The sequence below is a fragment of the Globicephala melas genome, chromosome 3 (genome assembly GCF_963455315.2).
Source record: "Globicephala melas chromosome 3, mGloMel1.2, whole genome shotgun sequence".
Classification (NCBI taxonomy): Eukaryota; Metazoa; Chordata; class Mammalia; order Artiodactyla; family Delphinidae; genus Globicephala; species Globicephala melas.
The window spans coordinates 94,839,303-94,862,307 of NC_083316.1; the positions used below are offsets into that span (position 1 = coordinate 94,839,303).

At 38.9% G+C, this 23,005-nt stretch overlaps 1 protein-coding gene across 1 annotated transcript in view; it reads left to right on the forward strand.

Annotated features, from left to right (window-relative positions):
• LVRN (laeverin) overlaps nucleotides 1-15,351 on the forward strand; it is an 83,155-nt gene extending 67,804 nt beyond the window's left edge. The window contains exons 14-20 of the mRNA XM_030869841.2: nucleotides 578-731; nucleotides 2,166-2,260; nucleotides 4,203-4,310; nucleotides 5,048-5,215; nucleotides 5,437-5,574; nucleotides 12,295-12,370; nucleotides 15,211-15,351. Coding sequence (XP_030725701.1) covers nucleotides 578-731; nucleotides 2,166-2,260; nucleotides 4,203-4,310; nucleotides 5,048-5,215; nucleotides 5,437-5,574; nucleotides 12,295-12,370; nucleotides 15,211-15,351 — 880 coding nt within the window. The remainder of the gene's footprint in view (nucleotides 1-577; nucleotides 732-2,165; nucleotides 2,261-4,202; nucleotides 4,311-5,047; nucleotides 5,216-5,436; nucleotides 5,575-12,294; nucleotides 12,371-15,210) is intronic.
• Nucleotides 15,352-23,005: the final 7,654 nt, after the last annotated feature.

The following is a 23,005-nucleotide window of genomic DNA, read 5'->3' on the forward strand; positions in this document are numbered from 1 at the left end:
TTCCTCTATCTCTCTACTTATTCCAATCCTACCCTTCCTTCACTGCTTTTCTCAACTTCCTTCTCCAGAAGGCCTCCCTGCCTCTCCCATCACATGCGTATATTTTTCTTCTTTGCTACTTTATTGTATTCGTTGCCTCTGCTAGGGCCTTTGAGTAACACCTTCTTACGTGCAAGTCTCAGCTCTTCACTAAGTAATAAGCTCCTCGCTGGTAAGCAACACTTGTTTTGTGTTCCTACTAGTATCTGGCAGAGCATTAGATAATGACTTTTAATTAATACTTGTTGAATGGAAATTATAGTCTCTTAAGAATGTATACCAAATGCACAAATATTCTAGTGCCTGACAATCAGCCCAACATTTGGCCTGGATTTTCTACAACCTCCAAGAATTTGGGCACTTGAACCTATCAAGCTGAAATTGAGGGTCTGTCCACATCGCTTGGGTTCTACTTCATCGATGAGATGGCACTTTTACCCTCTAGCTTCTTGGTTTCATATACCTTATTGAAGTCAGGCACTGAAGCATGGAACAAATATGAGTTTTTGAGTCTGTGGGTTTTTTTTAAACCAAACAGAAACAGTTATATAGAGATTGAAACAGCACTTGATTTAACCAAGTACCTTGCTGAAGAAGATGAAATCATAGTGTGGCATGCAGTTTTGGTGAACCTAGTGACCAGGGATCTCGTTTCTGATGTGAACAACCATGATATATATCCACTATTAAAGGTAATTTCATTCTTTGTTAGATGGTTTTTTTTTTTTAATTTCTGTCTTCCTCCTTCCATATTTTAGATAGTGTCTGTGAACGTGGTCTTTCCCAAAAGAATAGTCTATTTGTTCTGTATATATTCATTTTCTTAGGAATGGTTGTTTACTCTTAGAAGAAAATACCTTAGTCATAGACCTGGTCTAGGAGATGAGTATGAGAGAAGTTTGGACAGTTTCTTAATTCTTGGTGAGGTATAAATGTGTCTTAAGAAACCAGAAGTGGATGGAAATGGTATGCCTTTTTTTTCTTATTAAAAAAGGATAGTATCTATTAACAGCTGTTTCCCTAAAAGATTGTTAGTCTAACAGAATGATTTTTCACATTTCTATATCCATGATTTATATCCTCTGATTTATAGGGCCGGCACTTAAAACCAGAGAGTTATATTCCAAAAAAGTAAACATTTTGAAGCTGCTTTTGATATTGGGAAGAGAGATGGCGAAATTAGAGTTAATGAATGAAGAAATAACCATGCCAACTTGTCCTTATAAAAGGGGAAAATAACATCTATAAAAGGGGAAATTTCTGTTATTAGATCTTTAACAGTGATTGTAAGAAAGATGGCACAGGTAAAACCAAAGCCAAAGTTTGGAAGCAGCCCCTCGGAGAGTTAAGGGCCACAAACAAAACAGCAAGGGTAGTAGGTGATGATTCCAAGTGAGAGTCTGGAGCAGTGCACTTCGGGGTTCCAGACTTTCTTTTATCTAGTGTACAAAGTGCTGATGGGAACGTACTTGAATGTGGCATGGCGACCAGTAGGAGAAGGCACTTGTTGGTGGGATCAAGGTGGCTCACTGATAACATCTGATCACTGGTTTTGAGTGAAGAAGTAAAAGCTAATGTTTGTTTTTAAAAATTTTCAATGAATAACATTAATTTATTCTGAGGGATGTATTGGTAAGTGTAGGACTATTATAACCTTATTATTTACCAGCCGATAGCTCAATTGAAGAAATTTTATTTTGGAGTCAGGGCTTAAATTAATCCAAGGCATAAATCAGTATTCCTTGTTTTTTCAGAGAGATATATATACTAAGCATGGAAGTTTCAAGGTAGAAAGTTTGTTTTATATTTCTCCATTTTTTCTCTATTTTAAAGACAACTGGAAATGTTTGGGTGATAGTAAATGATAAGAATGTTTGATATTTATTGAGTTCCTACTATGTGCCAAGCAGTGTGCTGACACACATCATATTGTTTACGTATTGCTTACGTTTGAGGAAACTGAACCTATAGAGGTTTTAAAAGTTATACATTTAGTGACAAATAAAGATTACTTCTGAAGAAATATCTGTCACCTCTCTGTTAATGTCTTTTCAGTCAAAGAGAAAAGCAGTGTAAATTGGGTGTTGTGAGCAGAACTAACAGTATATTTTCTTTATTGTTTATAGAAGTATCTGTTAAAGAGACTTATCTCAATATGGAATACTTATTCAACTATAATTCGTGAAAATGTGGCAACATTGCAGGATGACTATTTAGCTCTGTAAGTACTTTTTGACCAGTGATCATTGAATTAAATAATTCATATTAACGGATAGGCTTCCAGATTCATAAAATAAGATACTAATAGTTATGATTCACTGAGAGATTTGTGTGCCATTTGAGAATAGTAGATTTGGGATTAGTGAGCTACATGTATCCTAATAGGAAATAGTAGTTTGGGAATCTTAATTTACCTGCGAAGCACATACAAGTACACACAGGAATTTATAGCTTTATATTCTCCAATCTTAGGCTACTGGTTGAAATCTTAAGTATGTTGTACTATTGATGAAGGGTTGTGTTAAGCAAAACCAGCCTATACAAACAAATTGAAGGGTATAGGAAGGATACACAGGGGAAAAAATCCCCTCTGTATATTCTTGATGACAGAGGGAAAAGTTCCATTATTTATGTCAGACAGAAATTCTAACATTATGCAGATATGATTAGGGAGGTTGGCAGTGAACTGTATCAGTCATCTGTGTGTGAGCATGACCAAGTATTGCAAATGATTTCCCCATCATTGGTTCGGTTAGGGGACTATGCCTGTTGTCAAGCTACTCTGGAAAGGGGGAGAAAGGCAAAACAGGGCTGCAGTACCGCTGGCCTCCCTGTGACACAAGGTTTGTGTGTGTAGGCTGGGCTTCCAGATTTAGCGAGGGAATCTGTGACCAACAATGAATGGTACAGGGATTATATTTACAGCTCTAGTCAACATCAAGCCGAAACCAATTAGACCAAGTAAGAAATACAAAAGGTGGGGTTATTCTCTCTCACAAGTATCCTTCTGAGAGGGGAGAAATTTTAGAGCTAGGGCGTGTGAATGGACAAACAATGTGGTTGGATTTACAGATGGATGGAAGACGGCGGGGATGAGCTAGGATGGAAAGTGGGTAGGCAAGTTGTATAGGCAAACAGAAAGGCCCAACTAGACACAGCACCTTTGTTAACCAGCCATGGCCTTGGCTCTCCTAAACTGGCCTGAAGTGACCTGCTTTTTGTAGCATCTCTGGGCCAGTTCTCTTCAGAGCAATCTCAGGGAGTTAGACTGTGCTTCTAGAGAATTCCATCTTGCTGCTGCCAGCTTGGGGTGGGTGGGGAGAGGAGTGAATGTGTAAATGAGTGCTCAGAACTGTCTCTCAGAAGGTCTCCCCCCCTGGAGATTCTACCTCTGCTTATCAGAAGGTCAGGCCAGGCTGGGATGAAACTGGAGGGAGGGTGGAGCAATGGAGATTTGCCTCTTGGCATTTTCCGGAAACTCCTGACCCATTTGAATTCCTTTACCTCTTACTCCAAACTGCAACACCTCAAGGCACCGCTCATCTGGATTTATCATTGTTCTTCTCCATGTTCTTTTGAACTGATTTTGTTTGCAATGGGAATGTGTACCTCTGCTCAGCTATGAAAACAAAGCAGAAACCTCCATTCTTTTTCTGGAGACAACGTTAATAGCCAGGAGGAAGAAACAGAAGCTTAAGCCAGGAGAGGCTAGCTGTCGAAGGAGAGAAATAAACCATTCCCTCTGCTCTCACGTGTAGAGAAAGAACTTTATTTTTAAGTGTGTTATATCAGATACTTAAAAGTCATTTTTTTTTATCTGTAAGGGAGTTATTGTATAAGGGAGGAAAAATAAATTGATAACAGATGTGGCATGTGTGTACACCCGTGTGTGTTTGAGGGAGATGAAGGAAGGCAGTAATTTATCTCTTACTTTCAGAAAGTACCAGTCTTGGAGCTTATTTGGTGCCTGAGAGCCTCTCAGCAAATATTTCCCTGAACCTTAAATACAGTTGCCATCCACAAAGGCTGTTTTTTAACAAACCTGATGTGATTGGAAGGATGTTTTCAAATACCCATCTTTTTATGAAACACATATTCTTGGCGGCAGAAAAAATCAATGCAGTAATGAAAAATACATGTTTTTCTTTGATATTTCCTTCAAGAATATCACTGGAAAAACTTTTTGGAACTGCGTGTTGGTTGGGTCTTGAGGACTGTCTTCAGCTGTCAAGAGACCTTTTCAGAAACTGGATGAACCATCCAGAGAATGAGTAAGTGTAATATTGTAATTGCCCTTCTTTTTGTTCTGTTTCAGCACCAACAATTTCTCTTCCTTTTGATGCTCTTACTCTGGGAGTGAACATTTTGTTTTCACTTAGATAATCTCCCTCTCTTACTTTTTTTTTCAAATGTCCTTTAAAACACACACACACACACAATTGTCTCATGGAGGTCTGTGCATAGCAATAGATTAGAATTTATACACGGAATTCTCATCCGGGACCTCTCATTGCCGGTGCATTCCCTAATACGCACCTGTGGTTATCTCGAGTCTTATTTAGGTTGTTCATTATAGTTATTTATTCACATATATAAAAGTGCATCAGTGCATCTCTTTCTGTGTAAGTTTGCAGTCTCACTGACACCTGAGACCAACACTCTGTCATTCTGGTGTTATTATATTACCTTTAAAATATGACCTCATATGGACTCTTAGAGAGTGTGATAATAAGATATGAAACCAAACTGAGTTATCAACACACACTGTTTGTACTGTTCTAATTTACTTCTCCCTCAAAACTCCTTAGTTTCTAAACTAATTTGACGATCTCAAGATGTTAATATGAATGACAGTTTTCACAATTGCTTCTCTAGATTCCTACTTTTGATATTTATATCTGAGATCACAGACATTTTTTCTAGATTTATACTTCTAACTATATGACAACCTAGATTAAAATATAACTTAACTGCTATGAAAAATATCATTGCATGTTATACCTTACAGAATACCTTATCCGATTAAAAATGTGATTTTATGTTATGGCATTGCCTTGGGAAATGATAAAGAATGGGATTTTTTGTTAAATATCTACAATAATAAAACAAAGGAAGAAGAAAGGATTCAACTTGCTTATGCAATGAGCTGCAGTAAAGATCCGTGGATACTTAACAGGTGATTATTACAACTTACCTTGAAAGGGCTCTTGGTGGAGGAATGCAATTAATAAACCAAAGGGAGAAAAATAGAAATGAGCTAATATAAGAATTAATATGAAGCATACTTATAATTCAGTAACTTAGAACCATATGGGATTTTAGCTCCATTTATTTAAATTTACTCTTTCCATTGGATAATGTTTACGTATTTATTTTCTGCCACATGTGCTTTTACAGATATATGGAGTATGCCATCACTACATCTCCATCCACTTTTAATGAAACAAATATAATCGAAGCTGTGGCAGCCTCTGAAGTTGGCCGATACGTTGCAAAGGACTTTTTAATCAACAATTGGCAAGCTGTGAATGAAAGGTAAGGAGGAAATGGGAGACCTCTCTTTCATTTAGTTCATTGGTTTGGTGCTAGTGGCTCAACTTTAGTCTGGCCAGGTCACTAAAGTCCTTTGCATTGACTAGAAAACTGATACATTTTCCTGCGTTTAGTCTCACCACAAACTAGCTGTGTGAAAGATAAGGTCACTTATCCTCAGTTTTGGCTTTTTTTGTGAATGTAGATTTGCATGGGGTACTTATCTACCTCAATTTCCCACTGTGCCCACTAAGAATCTTGTCTTCAGAGACACAGATTAGAGCAAGTCATGTGTTTTGGTATGAGTGTACATCATCCATTCATTTCTTTTGTGAAGTACATCACCATATCTTTAAGAAACAGCAATGTTCATTACTACATAAGCTTGGATATTGCTTGTGCCTTTTGTCAGATTCCCTTTATGTATCTGGCTTCCATGTTCTTGAACTTTTTGTGTTTCTCACCTTTTAAGATTAAATCTGCTTGCTACTTAGCCTGCCAGGTAAAATAGACGTTGAAATGCACAAGTCAGGCAGCATACCCTCGATAGCTGCTCTTTCTAGAACATGACTTAACCATACGTTCGTTTTGCGAGGGGTGGGAGGGTGGATCAAGCCATTTTATTGAGGGGCTTCAGGGGAGGGTCGAAGGGCTGGGAAGACAAGGAGATCTGACAGCATCCTTCTCCAGGCCAGGATCTCCCCAGCTTCACAGTCTCTGAAAGCCTGAACCATGCATTCTTAAAAGCCTCGAATAATATGTCCTACAACTATTCACATACTGAAGAGTTAGCAGATCAGAGTAGACAACAGTTCAGGTACATACACAGCTATAAAGTTGGAAGATAATTTTTGCAAATAAATTTAGGTCTTTGGAACAGAAGATATATTTAGAATATAAATGTTTAAGAATCTGAATATGGTTCTCTTATACAGCAAAATAATGGAATGTTTTTCTTTTATGGACATGTATTGAACACCTTTACAATACACCAAAAATGTATTTTTAAATCAGAAATTTTAAACATGTAGATAAAAGCTCTTTTGTACAGTACCGTTTTTCTGGCTCATCAGGGGGACATGCATAGCATACTCACAATATTGAGAAAATTGGCCTTATCTCTTGTTTTAAATTATCATTCTAGGTTCATTGTTCAGAGAGCCTTATGACCTTGGGGGTAAATTATGTCTTCCATTTTTGTTTAAGTCATTAAAGGTAATGCCCTCCTTCCCAGGTCCTACTTCCCAGTGGGAATTTGGGAGTTGGTTATAAATCAGAAGTATTTACTCAGGTAGCCTTGTTCCATGAGGTTTCAGAGGTTCCAGCCTCGTAGGGCTGTCTGTTACGTTCTGTTCCCTCTCCCTGGAGCTTGTATCGAAGGCTCTGACCCCCATCATGCCCCCTCTTGGGCTGACATGCCTAGCTTTGCCTGGACTGGAAGCCATCTGCCCTCTTGCTGCCGTGATCATTTTGCTCAAGATCATTCACTTCAGCTACAGTCCCTGACTGTTTTCTTCCAGAGCATCCTGCCGAACAATCTAGCAGCAATTTTGGAATTAAACTGCTGAGAGAACAGCTCCTTTAAAAAATAAGTGATGATTTTCCTGAGGACCCAGCTTGTAATCACTGCAGCCTATAACAGTCTCCCTGCCTTCAGATGCCCTGCCGGGCCCTGAGAAAGATGCAGCTTTAGGTGGTTCATACACCTAAAGACTCCCAAGCCCACTCTACCCCTTGAAAATCAGAATCTGCCAGAATAGGGTGCAAAATCTATACCTTTCTCTAGCACCCCAGGTGACCCCGGTGTAGTTTAACATGGAACCAATTGACACTGGATTAAAAAAATATCTAAGCCTGCATTGCTCAATATGATAGCTACTAGCCAACATATGGCTATTTAAATATAAATTAAGTACAATTAAATAAAATTTAAACTTCAGCTCCTCAGGGAATTCCCTGGTGGTCCAATGGTTAGGACTCCACGCTTCCACTGCAGGGGGCACAGGTTCAATCCTCGACCCCTGGTTGGGGAACTAAGATCCCATAAGCCTTGTGGCACAGCCAAAACAAACAAACAAAAATTCAGTTCCTCAGTTGTACTAGCCTTGTTTTAAGTGCTCAGTGTGGCCAGTAGCTACCATACTGGACAGCTCAGATAGAGAGAATTCAACTGGACAACACTGCTCTAAGGGGTAAAACAACCTCTCAATTTATTTCTCCTCTCTTTCTATACCATACACAGCACATGTAACTAGTTAAGCCCCCCAAATGGCTTTGAGCAACCCATGGGAAAGATTGCTCTTAATTTAAGTATGTGCTAATTTTTATTCCTCAGAAGAACTTTTTTCTGCATTTGGAGAACAGAAACATGTTTGCAGCGCTCTCTAAAAAGTCCATTGTCTGGCAATTTAAATGATTTAACTGTATTAAATACTAGTATAGAAGGACTTCCTTTAAAAAAAAAAAAACTCTAAACAGGTATTTCATTATCCCTACGAAGGTCTTAGAATTCTAAATGCATTCACTTTTAACCATGGCTTAAATGTTTTTATCTTTTATCAACAAAATGCCATGCTCATAAAATAGATGCCTTTCCTTTTCTGTTTATGATACATTAAGCTCAGTTACTCCTCTTACACATTCTGCTACAAAAAGTCTTTGAGACTCAAATAAATTTGCCTTCTACATCTAAAACATTTATTTTTAGGATTCGATTTATAGTCACCAGTCTTGCTGAATTTTGCAAATGATTTTGAATAGACAGTAATATTATATATGGATTGTTAAGAGGAAATGAAAGTTCAAATTAATAATTAAAATGTAATATACATTAAAATGGCACAGGAATGCTTACCTTATTCTTTGTACATCAGAATATTTACTTAGCACTTATTAAACAATTATATTTGACATGAATATTTGTATGTCACCAGGCTTCATAAAATGATAAAGGTAGTATAAAAGTGTAAGTAAACAAATGCGATGACAAATTAAATTTTATGTTATTTAAGTGAAAAGGATTTATTTTAAATTTGCTATAATGTGACCGATCACTCGCAAATTAGCTTTGAAACTGGTATTTCTCCAGTGCGTTTCACTGAGCGTTATTCATGGAGACACTGACAAGCCTTCTGTGAACAAAGGAGACAGTAGCCTATCGGTTTGGAAACTGTCTATTTTAACCTCCACAAATTCACAGTATATGTTAGCATCATAAAGCTCCAAGAAGCCCGTCAGAAGGAAATCTAGCATCTAGCCCAGCGTCTTGTCACTGTAATCCTGCTATGCACCGTCTATGCTAATGTAAACAAAGTGTCACTCTGCCAGTAGATCAGTTGTTCCAAGCGAAAGACAGATGAGAAACTAAATTCTCTAACCCTCTCATCTGGAACTGTAACTAGAACAACATTTATTTATTGATGGCCTATTAGTTAACATTTAGGCCTTGGTTTCCTCTTGCATAAAATGAAAGATGTCGTATGTGATCAGCTGTAAAGTTCTTTCTGGTAATAAGAAGTTCTGGTTTTTCTATGCCAAGGCACAGTTAGTTCAAGCTGTTGTTGGGGGTTATAAAGTGATTAAGACACGGTCTCCGATAAATGTTACAGAGGACAGATGGAGAGTGCTCTAGGGATTCAAAGAGAAGAAGGGGGATTTGAACAAGCAGGTGGAAAAACTCACCTTCTACATGGAAGGGAGGACACCAGTAATTGCCTGGGGGCAAGGCTGAGAGTCCGACTTGGGACTGATTGGCATAACTGGCTGGAGCTTAGGGCCCTGGAAAGGAGGCAATAGGGCTGGTCAAGCGTTAGAGTTGAGACACTGCCAATAGCAGTCCAGGAACATCTGCTCCCCTTAGCCAGGCCCCAAATTCTTCCCAGGGAGCCTAATCTGAATATATATTTTGGAACACTTGCTTGAGTAAAACAACTTTGGTTTGTTACTGCTTCTCAGTCCCACGTGCAGGGCACTGCACTGGTGGCTGTGGGGTATTTAGTTAATTGTTAGATGAGAGGTGATCTTTTGGATACTGATCCCAGTGAGGGAGCTTCCACTAACCATAAAGACATCTTTCAGGTTACAGAGAAATCAGTATGAACCTGCACTTGTGCATAGCTCCTATGAAGAAATGTGTGAATAGACACGAAACAATAGGATTTTTGTGACTTCTTATTGGATGTGGTAGAAATGATGTTTGCTTCATGCTTGTTATGTTGCTTTTGGCTTTCATAAAACGATTCAGGCTTCACCGCCTACAGCAATACCCTAGCTTTATTTGAATATAGAATAGAAGGTATCATCACTTTCAGACTCAACTGATCCAAAACGAATCTTACCCTCTTCCTCACCAAACCCCTTATTTCTTCTCCAAATATGTGATACTGGCTAAAGTCCTATGCTTGAAAAACTTACACTCTTTTTTCTTTAACTTTTTATTTTAAATTGGAGTCTCGCCAATTAGCAATGCTCTGATAGTTTCAGGTGCACAGCAAAGCAACTCAGCCATACATATACATGTATCCATTCTCCTCCAGGTTCCCCTCCCATCCAGGCTGCCACATAACATTGGGCAGAGTTCCCTGTGCTATACAGTAGGTCCTTGTTGGTTATCCTTTTTAAATATAGCAGAAACTTACACTCATTTTTACTTCTACTCTTGTATTTCATGATGGGGAACATAGAGTTGAAAGGGTTAAATTGGAACAAACTGAGAGAATTAAGATGTTATCGGAGTGCTGTGTCCAAGCACTGGAGGGCCCATTTTCACTGCCTATCACTGGGTCAGGCGAGATAACCTGGCTGCCTCCATGCTTACCTAAGTGGCCAAGCTTGCTGCAGGAAATCAGACATGGCAGGGGAAGGGATGGGAGGGGAGGGCAAATGTGAGAAAGGAGAGAAGCGGAAGGTGAGATGGACTAGAGTCCCAAATCATGCTGACTAGCACTGAATGTTATCAATTTCTTGAAAGGGCAACTATCCTGACAAACGTTGCCTCCTGTCTTCATGTTAATACCTTTGACTACTGGTGGGCTAAGCTATCTGTAATGTATATATGTTTGTTGAGTACTGTTTCAAAGAGATTGCTCTCTCAACCAGAAGGATAAATCATCTGTCTCAAAAATATCTCCTCTTGAAACTTTCAAGAACAGGAAGGAATGAAGTGTGCCAGGCGCCCTGATAGGTGCTTCAGTGTACATTATCTCATTTAATCTCCATCCCAATGCTTCTAACTATATGTTATTCCCCATTTTTACAATTTATAAGTTGCCACAAGGTAACTTCAAACCCAGCCCTGCCTCTGGGGTAACCTTTCTCCTGTATTTGGTAGAAAAATCACACGTTTAGCAACGTAGGTAGTTTTCTTTTGTTTGCTACTTTTTTTTAAGTCTGGAACTCAGTTTCTTTGCAAATTTTGTCAAATTTCTTGAGTCATTTCACAGGCTTTTTAAACCTGGCCAACCAAAATGAAGAACTAAGAAATATTTCTTCTTTCCCCATAGAAACAGATTTGGTTGCCTGAATTATATGTAGACAGTCTCTTATCCTCCACTTTGCTGAAGTAGACTCAGCTTAAGTTATAGCTGGGAACTTAAAAAGGACAAAAGCACTGTGTTTCTCTCACCTTTGTCTGCATATCATGCCGATGTTAACTCTTACAATTTTTAATTTCAAGTATACATTTTTGAAGTAAACCAATTGTATGTGTTAACTATCAACTATCAAGACAGAATCCTGATTCAACCCTTTCTTGTCCAGGCCATTATATTAACCTTTTAAATTTTCTTTCCTTTTTAATGCATCCAAAAGTCTTTCTTTACTTTTTTAACTACAGCAACACTTTGAGCAGGTATGTATCTGCTGTTTTTCCATAGCAACATTTCATGGCTGTTTTTCAGACAATTCTTGTCAGTTATTCAAGGTCACTAAACTAAAGGGGAAGTTTCAGTTACCATACCTGTTTGAGGGAGCTTAAGGAAAGCCAGAGTACTTAGCCCTCAGGGATCACCAACATTTTGAGAATCTCTTTCCAAAAAGCATATACAAATGCAGAAGTTTCAATAAGCTTTCAGGGTATTTTAGTCAGCGTTTCTGAAACTGATTCTATATTAACTACACTTTTTAAGGGGTATACTTTGAGTATTTACCTATTCTCTCTCTTTTTTTGTTTTTTTGCGGTACGCGGGCCTCTCACTGTTGTGGCCTCTCCCGTTGCGGAGCACAGGCTCCGGACGCGCAGGCTCAGCGGCTGTGGCTCACGGGCGCAGCCGCTCCGCGGCATGTGGGATCTTCCCGGACCGGGATACGAACCCGTGTCCCCTGCATGGCAGGCGGACTCTCAACCACTGCGCCACCAGGGAAGCCCTACCTATTCTCTTTTAAAATTTCTTAATTTGGGTATGTGACATCTGTTCTAACCACTTCATTTTGAAAGATAAAAACAGTTGTTGTTACTGTTTTTAAGAACAGCTTTTTATATTTAAATGAAACTTTTAAAACTATCTGTTACACAAATCAATATTAAACTATAATTCTTTGTGCTAATAGACTTTCCTATAGCATGAATTTTCTAGGAAAAGATGAAGCTAAACAAGTTCATATATGGTTTTGCTTAGATTTGGGAGTTAGGAATTAATAAGGGCTGTATACTTAGCATTTATCTGCTCTGTAGCTTTGTCTTGCCAAACATTTTCCACTCATGATTAGCATCTCGTTGCTTTGTAGGTATGGAACACAATCATTGGTTACTCTGTTATACGTAATAGGGAGAACCATAAGTACGGATTTACAGATCTTAGAGGTAAGTACTATAGATATTGTACATTATAAAGACAATTTAGAAGCCATTTTTTGTGTAGTTTGGAGTTGCTAAAATTAAAAATATGCTTTTCTGAATTGTTACATTCTATGCTCCATTCACGGTATTATCACTGTGCAGGAAATGTCTTTTATTAATTATTATTTATTTATTTATTTTTGGCTGCATTGGGTTTTCATTGTGGTGCACGGGCTTCTCACTGCCGTGGCCTCTCCTGTTGCAGAGCACGGGCTCCAGGCACGCGGGCCTCGGCAGTTGTGGCACATGGGCCCAGCCGCTCCGCGGCATGTGGGATCCTCCCAGACCAGGGCTCGAACCCGTGTCCCCTGCATCGGCAGGCGGACTCCCAACCACTGTGCCACCAGGGAAGCCCAGGAAATGTCTTTTAATTCTGTCTTGCTCTTGAAATAGAGACCATTCTTGTTCATGGAGGGTTGTACTTCACCTGAATTATTGCAGTAGACTATGGCCCGGGCTCCCTGGCATAGGCTGTTCTTCCCTCCATCCCATCCATCACATCACTGCCGGTCATTGCCCTGCTCCCAAAGTTTCAGTATCTCATCATAGTTTTTAGAAGAAATTTTAAAATCTTGTCATTAGCACATGAAGCCCTTCATAATCTGGCCCCTGCGTTACTCCCTAGCTTCACTTTTGCCCACTTCACCAACCAGTGTCAGAGAATAAGAGGCATAGGTACCCCCGAACACTTTTCCTCTAGTTACACTGTACCACTTAACAGAATTTCTTAAATTATCATGTTGTTGCACATTTCCCAGATTTCAGAAACACTCTACCTTCCGTCTGGGGTGCCCTCCTCATGCCTGTCCTTGGCTGGGTAATTCCTAATCCTCCTTTAAGACCCTGCTTCAACCACATATTCTAGGAAATTTTTTTTTAATAAATTTATTTATTTTTGGCTGCATTGGGTCTTCGTTGCTGCATGCGGGCTTCTCATTGCAGTGGCTTCTCTTGTTGCAGAGCATGGGCTCTAGGCACGCGGGCTTCAGTAGTTGTGCCTCGCTGGCTTCAGCAGTTGTGGCTCACGGGCTCTAGAGTGCAGGCTCAGTAGCTGTGATGCAGGGGCCCAGTTGCTCCGCTGCATGTGGGATCTTCCTGGACCAGGGATTGAACCCGTGGTCCCCTGCATTGGCAGGCGGATGCTTAACCACTGCGCCACCAGGGAAGCCCTCTAGGAAATTTTTAACTAACTAATTTACACCCTCTCCTCCTCTGTGCTCCCAAATCATCCTATATAGTTGTTACTATGAGAGAGAGAGGAAGAACTGGTAATTCCTGAAGGAACGATCTTTGTTTGGGTTTTGGCCCGCCTGAGGCTGAGCTGTCAGGACCTGATTTATCAAGGATTCCCCAGACAAGAGAGTGAGGGGCACACCCAAAAATCCTGGAACAAAAGCTCCTAGAATCAACTGAGTTTGTGTTGATATCTTCAAAAGTGCCTCTGTTCATCTTTATCTCTACAAAACCCAGTAGTTTTGTTGTTGTTGAACGAATGAATGAAGTTTGCATAACTTTAGCAATCCCCAAAGTTCCAAAATTCTATAATCACTGATAGTTCATTAAAAAAATGCAAAAATGGATTTAGCAGTAGTTAAATTATTGTAATTTTGAAAACAAGTGAGTTAGCTACCGTGAATATCTTTGTCAAAAAGCTGTTAATGACCAACAGTCCTACTGCAATGTATTGGTTCACGTGATAATATTGAAAACAATTACTAAAAATGGTAAATGAAAAGAAAGTCATATGAATTCCTTTTCCCTCCACACCAGCACAGTTTTTATACACTCTCCTTATCTCTTGCTCTGGTCTTTCTACTCCACCCTGCTGGAGCCTGTCCTCACTCATGCTCTCAAGCACCCGTGAAGCCCCACACACACAGTCCCACAGACACACATTCCCCTCCCACCCACTGTAGGTGCTCAATCGTGGGTGGTGCTGCTGGTGTGTGGCTCCCACTGCCTGGCAGGAATGCCCAGGTGTGGGAGAGAATGGGAGGTTTTCTCCTGGCCCCTTAATCTACTTTTTCCTAGAACCTTATTTGTCTTTTGCATTGTAGTTAGGCTTGACAACCCTATTACTACCTAATTTCAAGTACATTAGGGTTTATGTGACCTTTTGTGAGCTGGTAGGGTACACTGTCATTTTATGGTAATGTGTGTTCTGAGTTATAATCCAATGACACAGAAATAGACTTTTGGAATATGATTTATTCAGTTCAATTATTATTATCCCAATTATTCAATCGGGATCTGTCTGGCTTGAATGTAATATTGCAACAAACATTCCCATAACTGAATGCTTGACCTGACTCAATGAAGGAATTTAACCAGTGGATGAATCCACTATAAATATTCTTAAATAAAGGGTAACATTTGTAAAGACATGGATGTTGTGTACCAGTTTTGAATTTTGGAAGTTGCAAAGTTTCTTTTGAAATAAGGAAAGGTCTCATTGTGTCTCTGTCTACAAATCTTGTATAATATCCAATATGCATTCTGGAAATCTTGATTGAGCACCTACTATGTGCTTGGGGAATAGAGCAGTGAGTAGAATAGACAAAGTTCCTACTTCCTGGAGCTTCCAGTCTGCATCGGATTCTTCAGGACTGGTGTGGTCTTCATCACATTTTCTCAGTCACAGTCTCCTCAGGGACACACCATATAGGGACAGACATTTCTACTCATTCCAACTGTCATCATCCATTCACAAGATCATGTCGCTACTTAACATGAACTTTGTCTTACTGTGCCTACGTGAGAAGTTCAGTTGCACTGATGGACCAACCGTCTCTTTGTCCTTTCAGCTGCAGCAGTTTTGCAGTAACATGTTGGAGGAGCACCAGAGACTCACAGTTCAGGCCAAATTACAGACAATAAAGAATGAAAATCTGAAAAACAAGGAGCGAAGTGCCAGGATAGCTGCGTGGCTACAGAAAAACACATAATTTAGTGGCAACTTTCGGCCCTTCTCTTGCATATTATAATGTGCTCACGGTTTTGTCTTCCAATATTCTGTGAGTCTGGAAAACCACACGTTTTGTTATTCGTATTTCAGTCACATTTACTACTCAGAGTCCTGTTCTTCCCCTATTGTCACGTTTGGCCCTGAGGCTCAGTGATTGTTGAGGATTTTGCCAATGATGCTGTATTTCTGGGGAAGATTTTGCTTCATGTTGGGCTATAAACCACATGATTTACTTTAAATGCCTTGGAAAAACAAATTTACCGTAGAAAGTTTTGCTTGTTCAGTTGTGAAGGCCAGTGGAATATTACATCATTGGGTAATGAGCACATTCTTTTCTGAGGGAAATACAGATTTGCAATACTCTAGGGTTTATTTAGTTCAATACTTAAAAGAGTAATGAGCAAATGACACAACAGTGTAAAGAAATAGAAACCAGAAAAATAATATTCACTAGAAGACAGACAAGCCAAAGAAATGCAAGTTTTAAAAAGAAGAAACAGACAATTTTGTGAGCCACATTAAGTGCCCCAAAGGCAAGAAATGTGTCTCCTCCTGCCCATTTCTCTCTCCCCAGTGCCTGCTGCATCACGCCACACTTTACTGGCTACTAACTTTATGGTGTCACAAAGAGACCTGGAATCGTAGGATCTATGAAGTACCCTTAGGATTGCTGTTGTGGAGAGCAAATGGAAAGCAAGGCTCTGCCCTGAAGCTCTTGACTGTAATTCACCTGTGGGACAGACACTCTTTCAGCCAAAATTTAGCAGCAAAAATGATGATGTCAACAGACAATAGCAATTATGGGCTAATCTCCATCGCAAAGGACAATGGTCAGATAAAGAGTAATAGAACTAAAAGATTAACCAGAGCATAATTTTTATAGCTTTGCACTCAGCAGATTAAGTTTGAAATGTGGTTTCATTTGGCCAAATTGAACCTGCTTGTAGTTTGGACAACTTTAAACATTTTCATCAATCACAAAGTATGGAATTAGCTTAGTTTTGTTACCCCTGATTTAATCAGGACAGCTAAGGCAAATCATCCTACTCTAGATTTTGTGTGTATACCATTTAATTCTTGTTTTCACTTTAATTTTGTTTTTACAGAATGGGGGCAAAACTACAGATCTTCTATCTACCTCAAAGTGATACTGTAACGATTAAGGATTATGTCAATGAAAAGCCTTTAAATATGTCATATAAACTCAAGGCAATGTGATCTAAGGGTTTTTTCCTATTTCTTCTGTAAGTTAATGTACCCACAAATTAATATGCAAGACAAAAGTTCACTTTCATAGTCATTTCACAAGAATATACTCCCTGAGAGGGAATGGGAGGTTATGGGACTTGGCCATGAGAACAGACCAAAGCACAGCCTGCACAGACTTGACCATGGGTCATAGGTCAGAGAGATTTTTCTTTAAATTTAGCAATTTAAAATATAAGCAATAAAACGTCTCCACGTCTTCAAATTGTTACGTGTGCAGTATCTTCCTGTGTTTTCTTAAACGTGCGTTCTCTGTTTCCCGTATCTCCTCCAATCATCCATCTCATCTTTTGATAACCATGTCACGTGTCCTCTCAACTGCTTTCTCCTCCTTTCTTTCTCTCCTCCACTTCCACTCCCTCCCCCTCCCTTGTGTTCCCCTGTCTTCCTTCTCCCTTTCCAGTAACCTCTGCCTTCCTTCTGCCTGGTTGTCCATGTCCCCTCTCCTTGATCTTCCTCCCCTCCTGTGCTCTCATTCGACCAAGTGTGCTTGGAGGCTGGCGCTCGAGATGCTGAGCGGGCTCTGATGCCTGTTATTGGTGATGCCAAGCCCTGATCCTACCAAAGGAGCACATTGGGCTCTTCAGACCATTTGTTGACAATTAAAATTCCATTATATCTTAGCTTCTGTAGTAATTAAACAGCACCAAAAATGTTTATCCAAAATCAAATGCCCAAATATTTGGTTAATAGTCCTTCCTCTAAATACGAACAAGAATTTTGAATAATGTACAAATTTTCTTACTTGGATGAAGCCAATTACTCCAGATAAGCATTCTATTTTATTATATTGTACCTTATACTTAGTATAAAAAGAAGTAATTATTGATTGATTACTGTGATAGCAATAAGTCAGGGAGTGATACTGAGTCAGATTTGTCTAAATGGTATAAATACTTTATTAACCAATAAACCAGCTTATTTATTAGCACGCCAACTGTAACACAATATTTTCGACCCATCTAGTTTATACTGTTCATCCTAAAGCAGGTTAACAAGATATACAATGTATTCATGATTTTTTTAATTTGAGCATCAGAAATTAAAGTTTTCCTTATAATCTTATGCTTTTTTCCTCCTCAGACCTATTCAGTGACTTTTCATTGTTGACCTTAAGTGAGAGAACAAATGCCTTAGTCTTGAACACTCTAGATGCTTTGTAATTCAGAGCTCTGGGACCAATCTGTACAGCAGTTTATTCTGAAGAATGAATGAAGAAGCAAAATGAGCTTTAAAAAGGATTTCTACTTGATTACTTTTCCTGTTTACTCCAGTGAATGCTTTTTTTCCATCCATACTCTAGCAGGATTAATATGTCCAATCCCAAGCCTTAAGGGAGGTTTACAAGTGAATGTAACTGCTTCCCCGGATACAAAGAATTACGTAGCATAGTCAGAAGCATTTGAAACTACACGTATATTGCCTCCAGCTCAATCTTCTCACCAATTCAACAACATTCAGCAAATATGTTCTTCACAGCACAACTCTTATTTAAGAGTTATTTGGACTCTTCCTCTTCCCTTCCTTTTATAAACAGGTCAGTCCTAAAGGTGAGGCAGAGCAAGGTAAGCGTCTACACCAGTGGGAGCTGAGGGGCAGCTGAGGAGGCCCAGGACCTGGAACGAGGTGTAAGAGCTTGAGTGGGTGAAGAGGGAGTCCACACACCAGGGAGCAGCTTGGCACAGGATGTCAGAGCCCATGAAGGGTGAGTAGAGTGGCCCTACAGTGCAAGGAGGGAGCTTACGACATGGACAGTCAGAGCCCAAACAGGGTGAGAATGGGGAGTCCCATAGTGGGGCGGAGAGGAGGCTCAGACTGGATGAGGGTTCAACATAAGGTATCAGAGCCTGAGGCAGGAGAGGACGCCATCCACATGGGGTGGGGGAGAGGCAGATATGGGAACTTGGTTACCACAGGGGGTATGGTTCAAATAAGAAAATTTACAAATGATAATAAGATTCAGGTTTCTCACTGCTGGAGAAGGGAGTTGCAGATATTCAAAAGGAAAAACTAGAATGAACCCTTTTTTGTTGGATTGGAATTAGAGGTATTGATGTTAGCAGTTCTCACTGTTCTCAATACATGGATAGATTTATACATATAGATGTAAATGTGTGTTTGTAAACGTATCTTACACTTTCTCTCTAGATATATATAGACATAGATGGAAATACAAATATAGATATAGAAATAGATGTAGATACAGATATAGATATAGACTTTAACTTTCTAACTGAGAAGGCCTGGGAGCAACAACACCTCAATGACAATGAGCACATCCAGTACCCAGATCTTGGCTTCTAAATGCCATGCTCTGCTAAAAGAACCAGGGCTTCTTGGGGAAATGGCTGATTTCAGGGATGGGGCAGGAAAGGGACAGCTTGAGATAGAACATCTCTTTGTACTAAAAGATAAGAAAGTACTCAAATAATGATGGGTACATATCAAAGGGTACAAAAGCCAACCACAAAAGTAGCAGGATACTAAGTAAGACAGGTCAAAGGCTTCCTCTCGCTTTACTTCCCCTCACAAATAATGCCAAGAAGAATAAAATGAAAATATCACCTTCTCTGCTTTCAGGCTTCTGCTGAAAGTGGGCTAGTTTGATGACTTGAAGAGTCTTGGACCCTGGGTGTTGACAGATACATATCAGAGGAGTAAATGAGTACTAAGCATGGAGTTTGCAAAAGTTTCTTTTTATTTATCCTCATGCAGTGATCACCCTATCATTTACAATGGCCCCTCAATCTTAGCATATCTTACCTGGGCTCAACACAGTCTATTAGTCCCATCAGTTTCTATAAGCCAGAACAGTCCTTATTGAGGCCAGGGGTCTTAGGTCTCATTTTAGGAGACTGTCCTAAAAATGCTCCATAATAGAGAGTAAGTATTATTTCTTTCAGAAATGATTACCACAATAAGATTAGTGAACATCCATGGTCTCCCATAGATACAAAATTAAAGAAATAGAAAAAAAATTTTTTTCTTGTGATGAGAATTCTAAGGATTTACTCTCTTAACAATTTTCATATATAATATGCAGCAGTGTTAATTATATTTATCATGTTGTACATTACATCCCTAGTATTTATTAGCTTGTCTCCGGAAGTTGATATCTTCTGATTACCTTCATGTAACCCCCCATCCCATCCCCCCACCCCACACCTTTGGTAATTACAAAGCTGATCTCTTTATATGGGTTTGTTTGTTTGTTTGTTTTTGAAGTATAATTGACTTACAACGCTATGAGAGTTGCTGGTGCAGAACACAGTGATTCAGTATTTCTATGCATTACAAAATGGTCACTACAATAAGTCTAGTTACCATCCGTCACCATACGAAGATATTACAAAATTACTGACTATATTCCCCATGCTGTACATTTCATACCTGTGACATTTATTTTGTAGCTGGTAGTTTGTACCTCTTAATCTCCCTTACCTATTATTCTCCTCTCCAGAATTCCCTCACCTCTGGCAACCACCTATTTTGTTCTCTGTATCTATGACTCTGTTTCTGATGTTTGTTCATTTGTCTTGTTTTTTAGATTCCCCATATAAGTGAAATCATATCGTATTTGTCTTCCTCTGTCTGAATTATTTCACTTAGCATAATACTCTCTAGGTCCATCCATGTTGTTGCAAAATGCAAGATTTAATTTTTTTGTGGCTGAGTAATATTCCATTGTATTTATCCATATAATATTCTTTATCCATTCATCCAATAATGGGCACTTAGGTTGCTTCCATATCTTAGCTATTGTAAATAATGCTGTAATAAACATAGGGGTGCATATATCTTTTCTAATTAGTGTTTTCATTTTCTTTGGATATATACCTGAAAGTGGAATTCCTCAGTCATATGGTGCACAAGAGTTCCCTTGTTTCCTTTTCTCCAGATCCTTACCAGCCATTGTTATTTGTTGTCTTTTTGATAATAGCCATTCTGACAGGTGTGAGGTGGTATCTCGTTGTGCTTTTGATTTGCATTTTCCTGATGATTGGTGATGTTGAATATTTTCATGTGCCTGTTGGTCATCTGTATGTCTTCTTTGGAAAAAATGTCTATTCAGGTCCTCTGCCCGCTTTTTAAATGGGTTTTTTTGATGTTGAGTTTTATGAATTCTTTATATATTTTATACATTATCCCCTTATCAGATCTATCATTTGCAAATATCTTCTCCCATTCAGTAGGAGGCCTTTTCCTTTTGTTGATAGTTTCCTTCACTGTGCAAAAGCTTTTTAGTTTGATGCAGTCCCATTTGTTTATTTTTTATCTTGTTTCCCTTACCTGAGGAGAGAGATCCAAAAAAAGATTGCTAAGACTGATGTCAAGAGTGTACTGCCAACTTTTCTTCTAGGAGTTTTATGGTTTCAGGTCTTAGTTTAATTTTTTAATCTATTTTGAGTTTATTTTTGTATATGGTATGAGAAAGTAGTCCAGTTTGATTCTTTTACATGTAGCTGTCCAGTTTTACCAACACAATTTATTTAAGAAGCTGTTGTTCCCCCATTGTATAGTTTTGCCTCCTTTGTCATAGAATAATTGCCTGAATAAGTGTGGGTTCATTTCTGGGCTCTCTATTCTGTTCCATCAATCTATGTGTCTGTTTTTGTGCCAATACCCTACTGTTTCAATTACTGTAGGTTTGTAGTATAGTCTGAAGTCAGAGAGTGTGATACCTCCAGGATTGTTCTTATTTCTCAAGATTGTTTTGGCTCTTCAGAGTCTTTTGTGTTTCCATACAAATTTTAGAATTATCTGTTATAGTTCTGTGAAAAATGTCCTTGGTATTTTGATAGGAATTGCATTGAATTTGTAGATTTCCTTGGGTAGTATGGTCATTTTTTTTTTCACTGTATATATTTTTAATATTTATTTATTTATTTTGGGCTGTGTTGTGTCTTCGTTTCTGTGCAAGGGCTTTCTCTAGTTGCGGCAAGCGGGGGCCACTCTTCATCGCGATGCATGGGCCTCCCACTATCGCGGCCTCTCTTGTTGCGGAGCACAGGCTCCAGACGCGCAGGCTCAGTAGTTGTGGCTCACGGGCCTAGTTGCTCCGCGGCATGTGGGATCTTCCCAGACCAGGGCTCAAACCCGTGTCCCCTGCATTAGCAGGCAGATTCTCAACCACTGCGCCACCAGGGAAGCCCCAGTATGGTCATTTTAACAATATTAATTTTCCAATCCAAGAACACAGTATATCTTTCCATTTGTTTGTGTCATCTTCAATTTCTTTAATCAATGTCTTACAGTTTTCCGAATATAGGTCTTTAACCTCCTTAGTTAGATTTCTTTCCAGGTATTTTATTATCATTGATACAATTATAAATGGGATTCTTTTTTAAAATTTCTCTTTCTGGTAGTTCACTGTTAGTGTATAGAAACACAACAGATTTCTGTATATTAATTTTGTGTCCTGCAACTTTACTGAATTCTTATATGAGTTCTAGTAGTCTTTTGGTGGTGTCTTGTAGCATTTTCTATATGTAGCATCATGTCATCTGCAAACAGTGCCAGTTTTACTTCTTCCTAATTGCAGTGGTCAGGACTTCCAATACTATGTTAAATACACATGGCAAGAGTCTTGTTCCTGATCTTAGAGGAAATGTGTTCAGCTTTTCACCATTGAATGGGATGTTATCTGTGGGCTTGTCATATATGGCCTTTATTATGTTGAGGGCTGTTTCCTGTATACCCACTTTGTTAACTGTTTTTATCATAAATGGATGTTGAATTTTGTCAAAAGTGTTCTACATTTATTGAGATAATTGTAGGATTTTTATTCTTCAATTTATCAATGTGGTGTATTACATTTATTGATTTGCAGATACTGAAACTTTCTTCCATCACTGGGATAAATCCTACCTGATCATGATGTATAATACTTTTAATGTATTACTGGATTTGGTTTGCTAATATTTTGTTGAGGGTTTTTGCTTCTGTGTTCATCAGTGATATTTGCCTGTAATTTTCTTTTTTTGTGATATCTTTGACTGATTTTGCTATCAGGGTGATGCTGCCCTTGTAGAATGAGTTTGGGAGCATTGTTACCTCTGCAATTTTTTGGAAGAATTTGGAAAGGTTAGGTGTTAACTTTTCTTTAAATGTTGCATAGAATTCACCTGTGAAGCCATCTGGCTTTTGTTTGTTGGGAGTTTTTGAATTACTGATTCAATTTCCCTACTGGTAATTGGTCTATTCATATTTGGTATTTCTTCCTGATTCAGTCTTGGAAGATTGTACATTTCTAAGAATTTGTCCGTTTCTTCTAGGTTGTCCATCTTATTGGAGTATAATTGTTTGTAGAAATCTCTTATGACCCTTTGTATTTCTGTGGTATTGGTTGTAACGTCTCCTTTTTTATT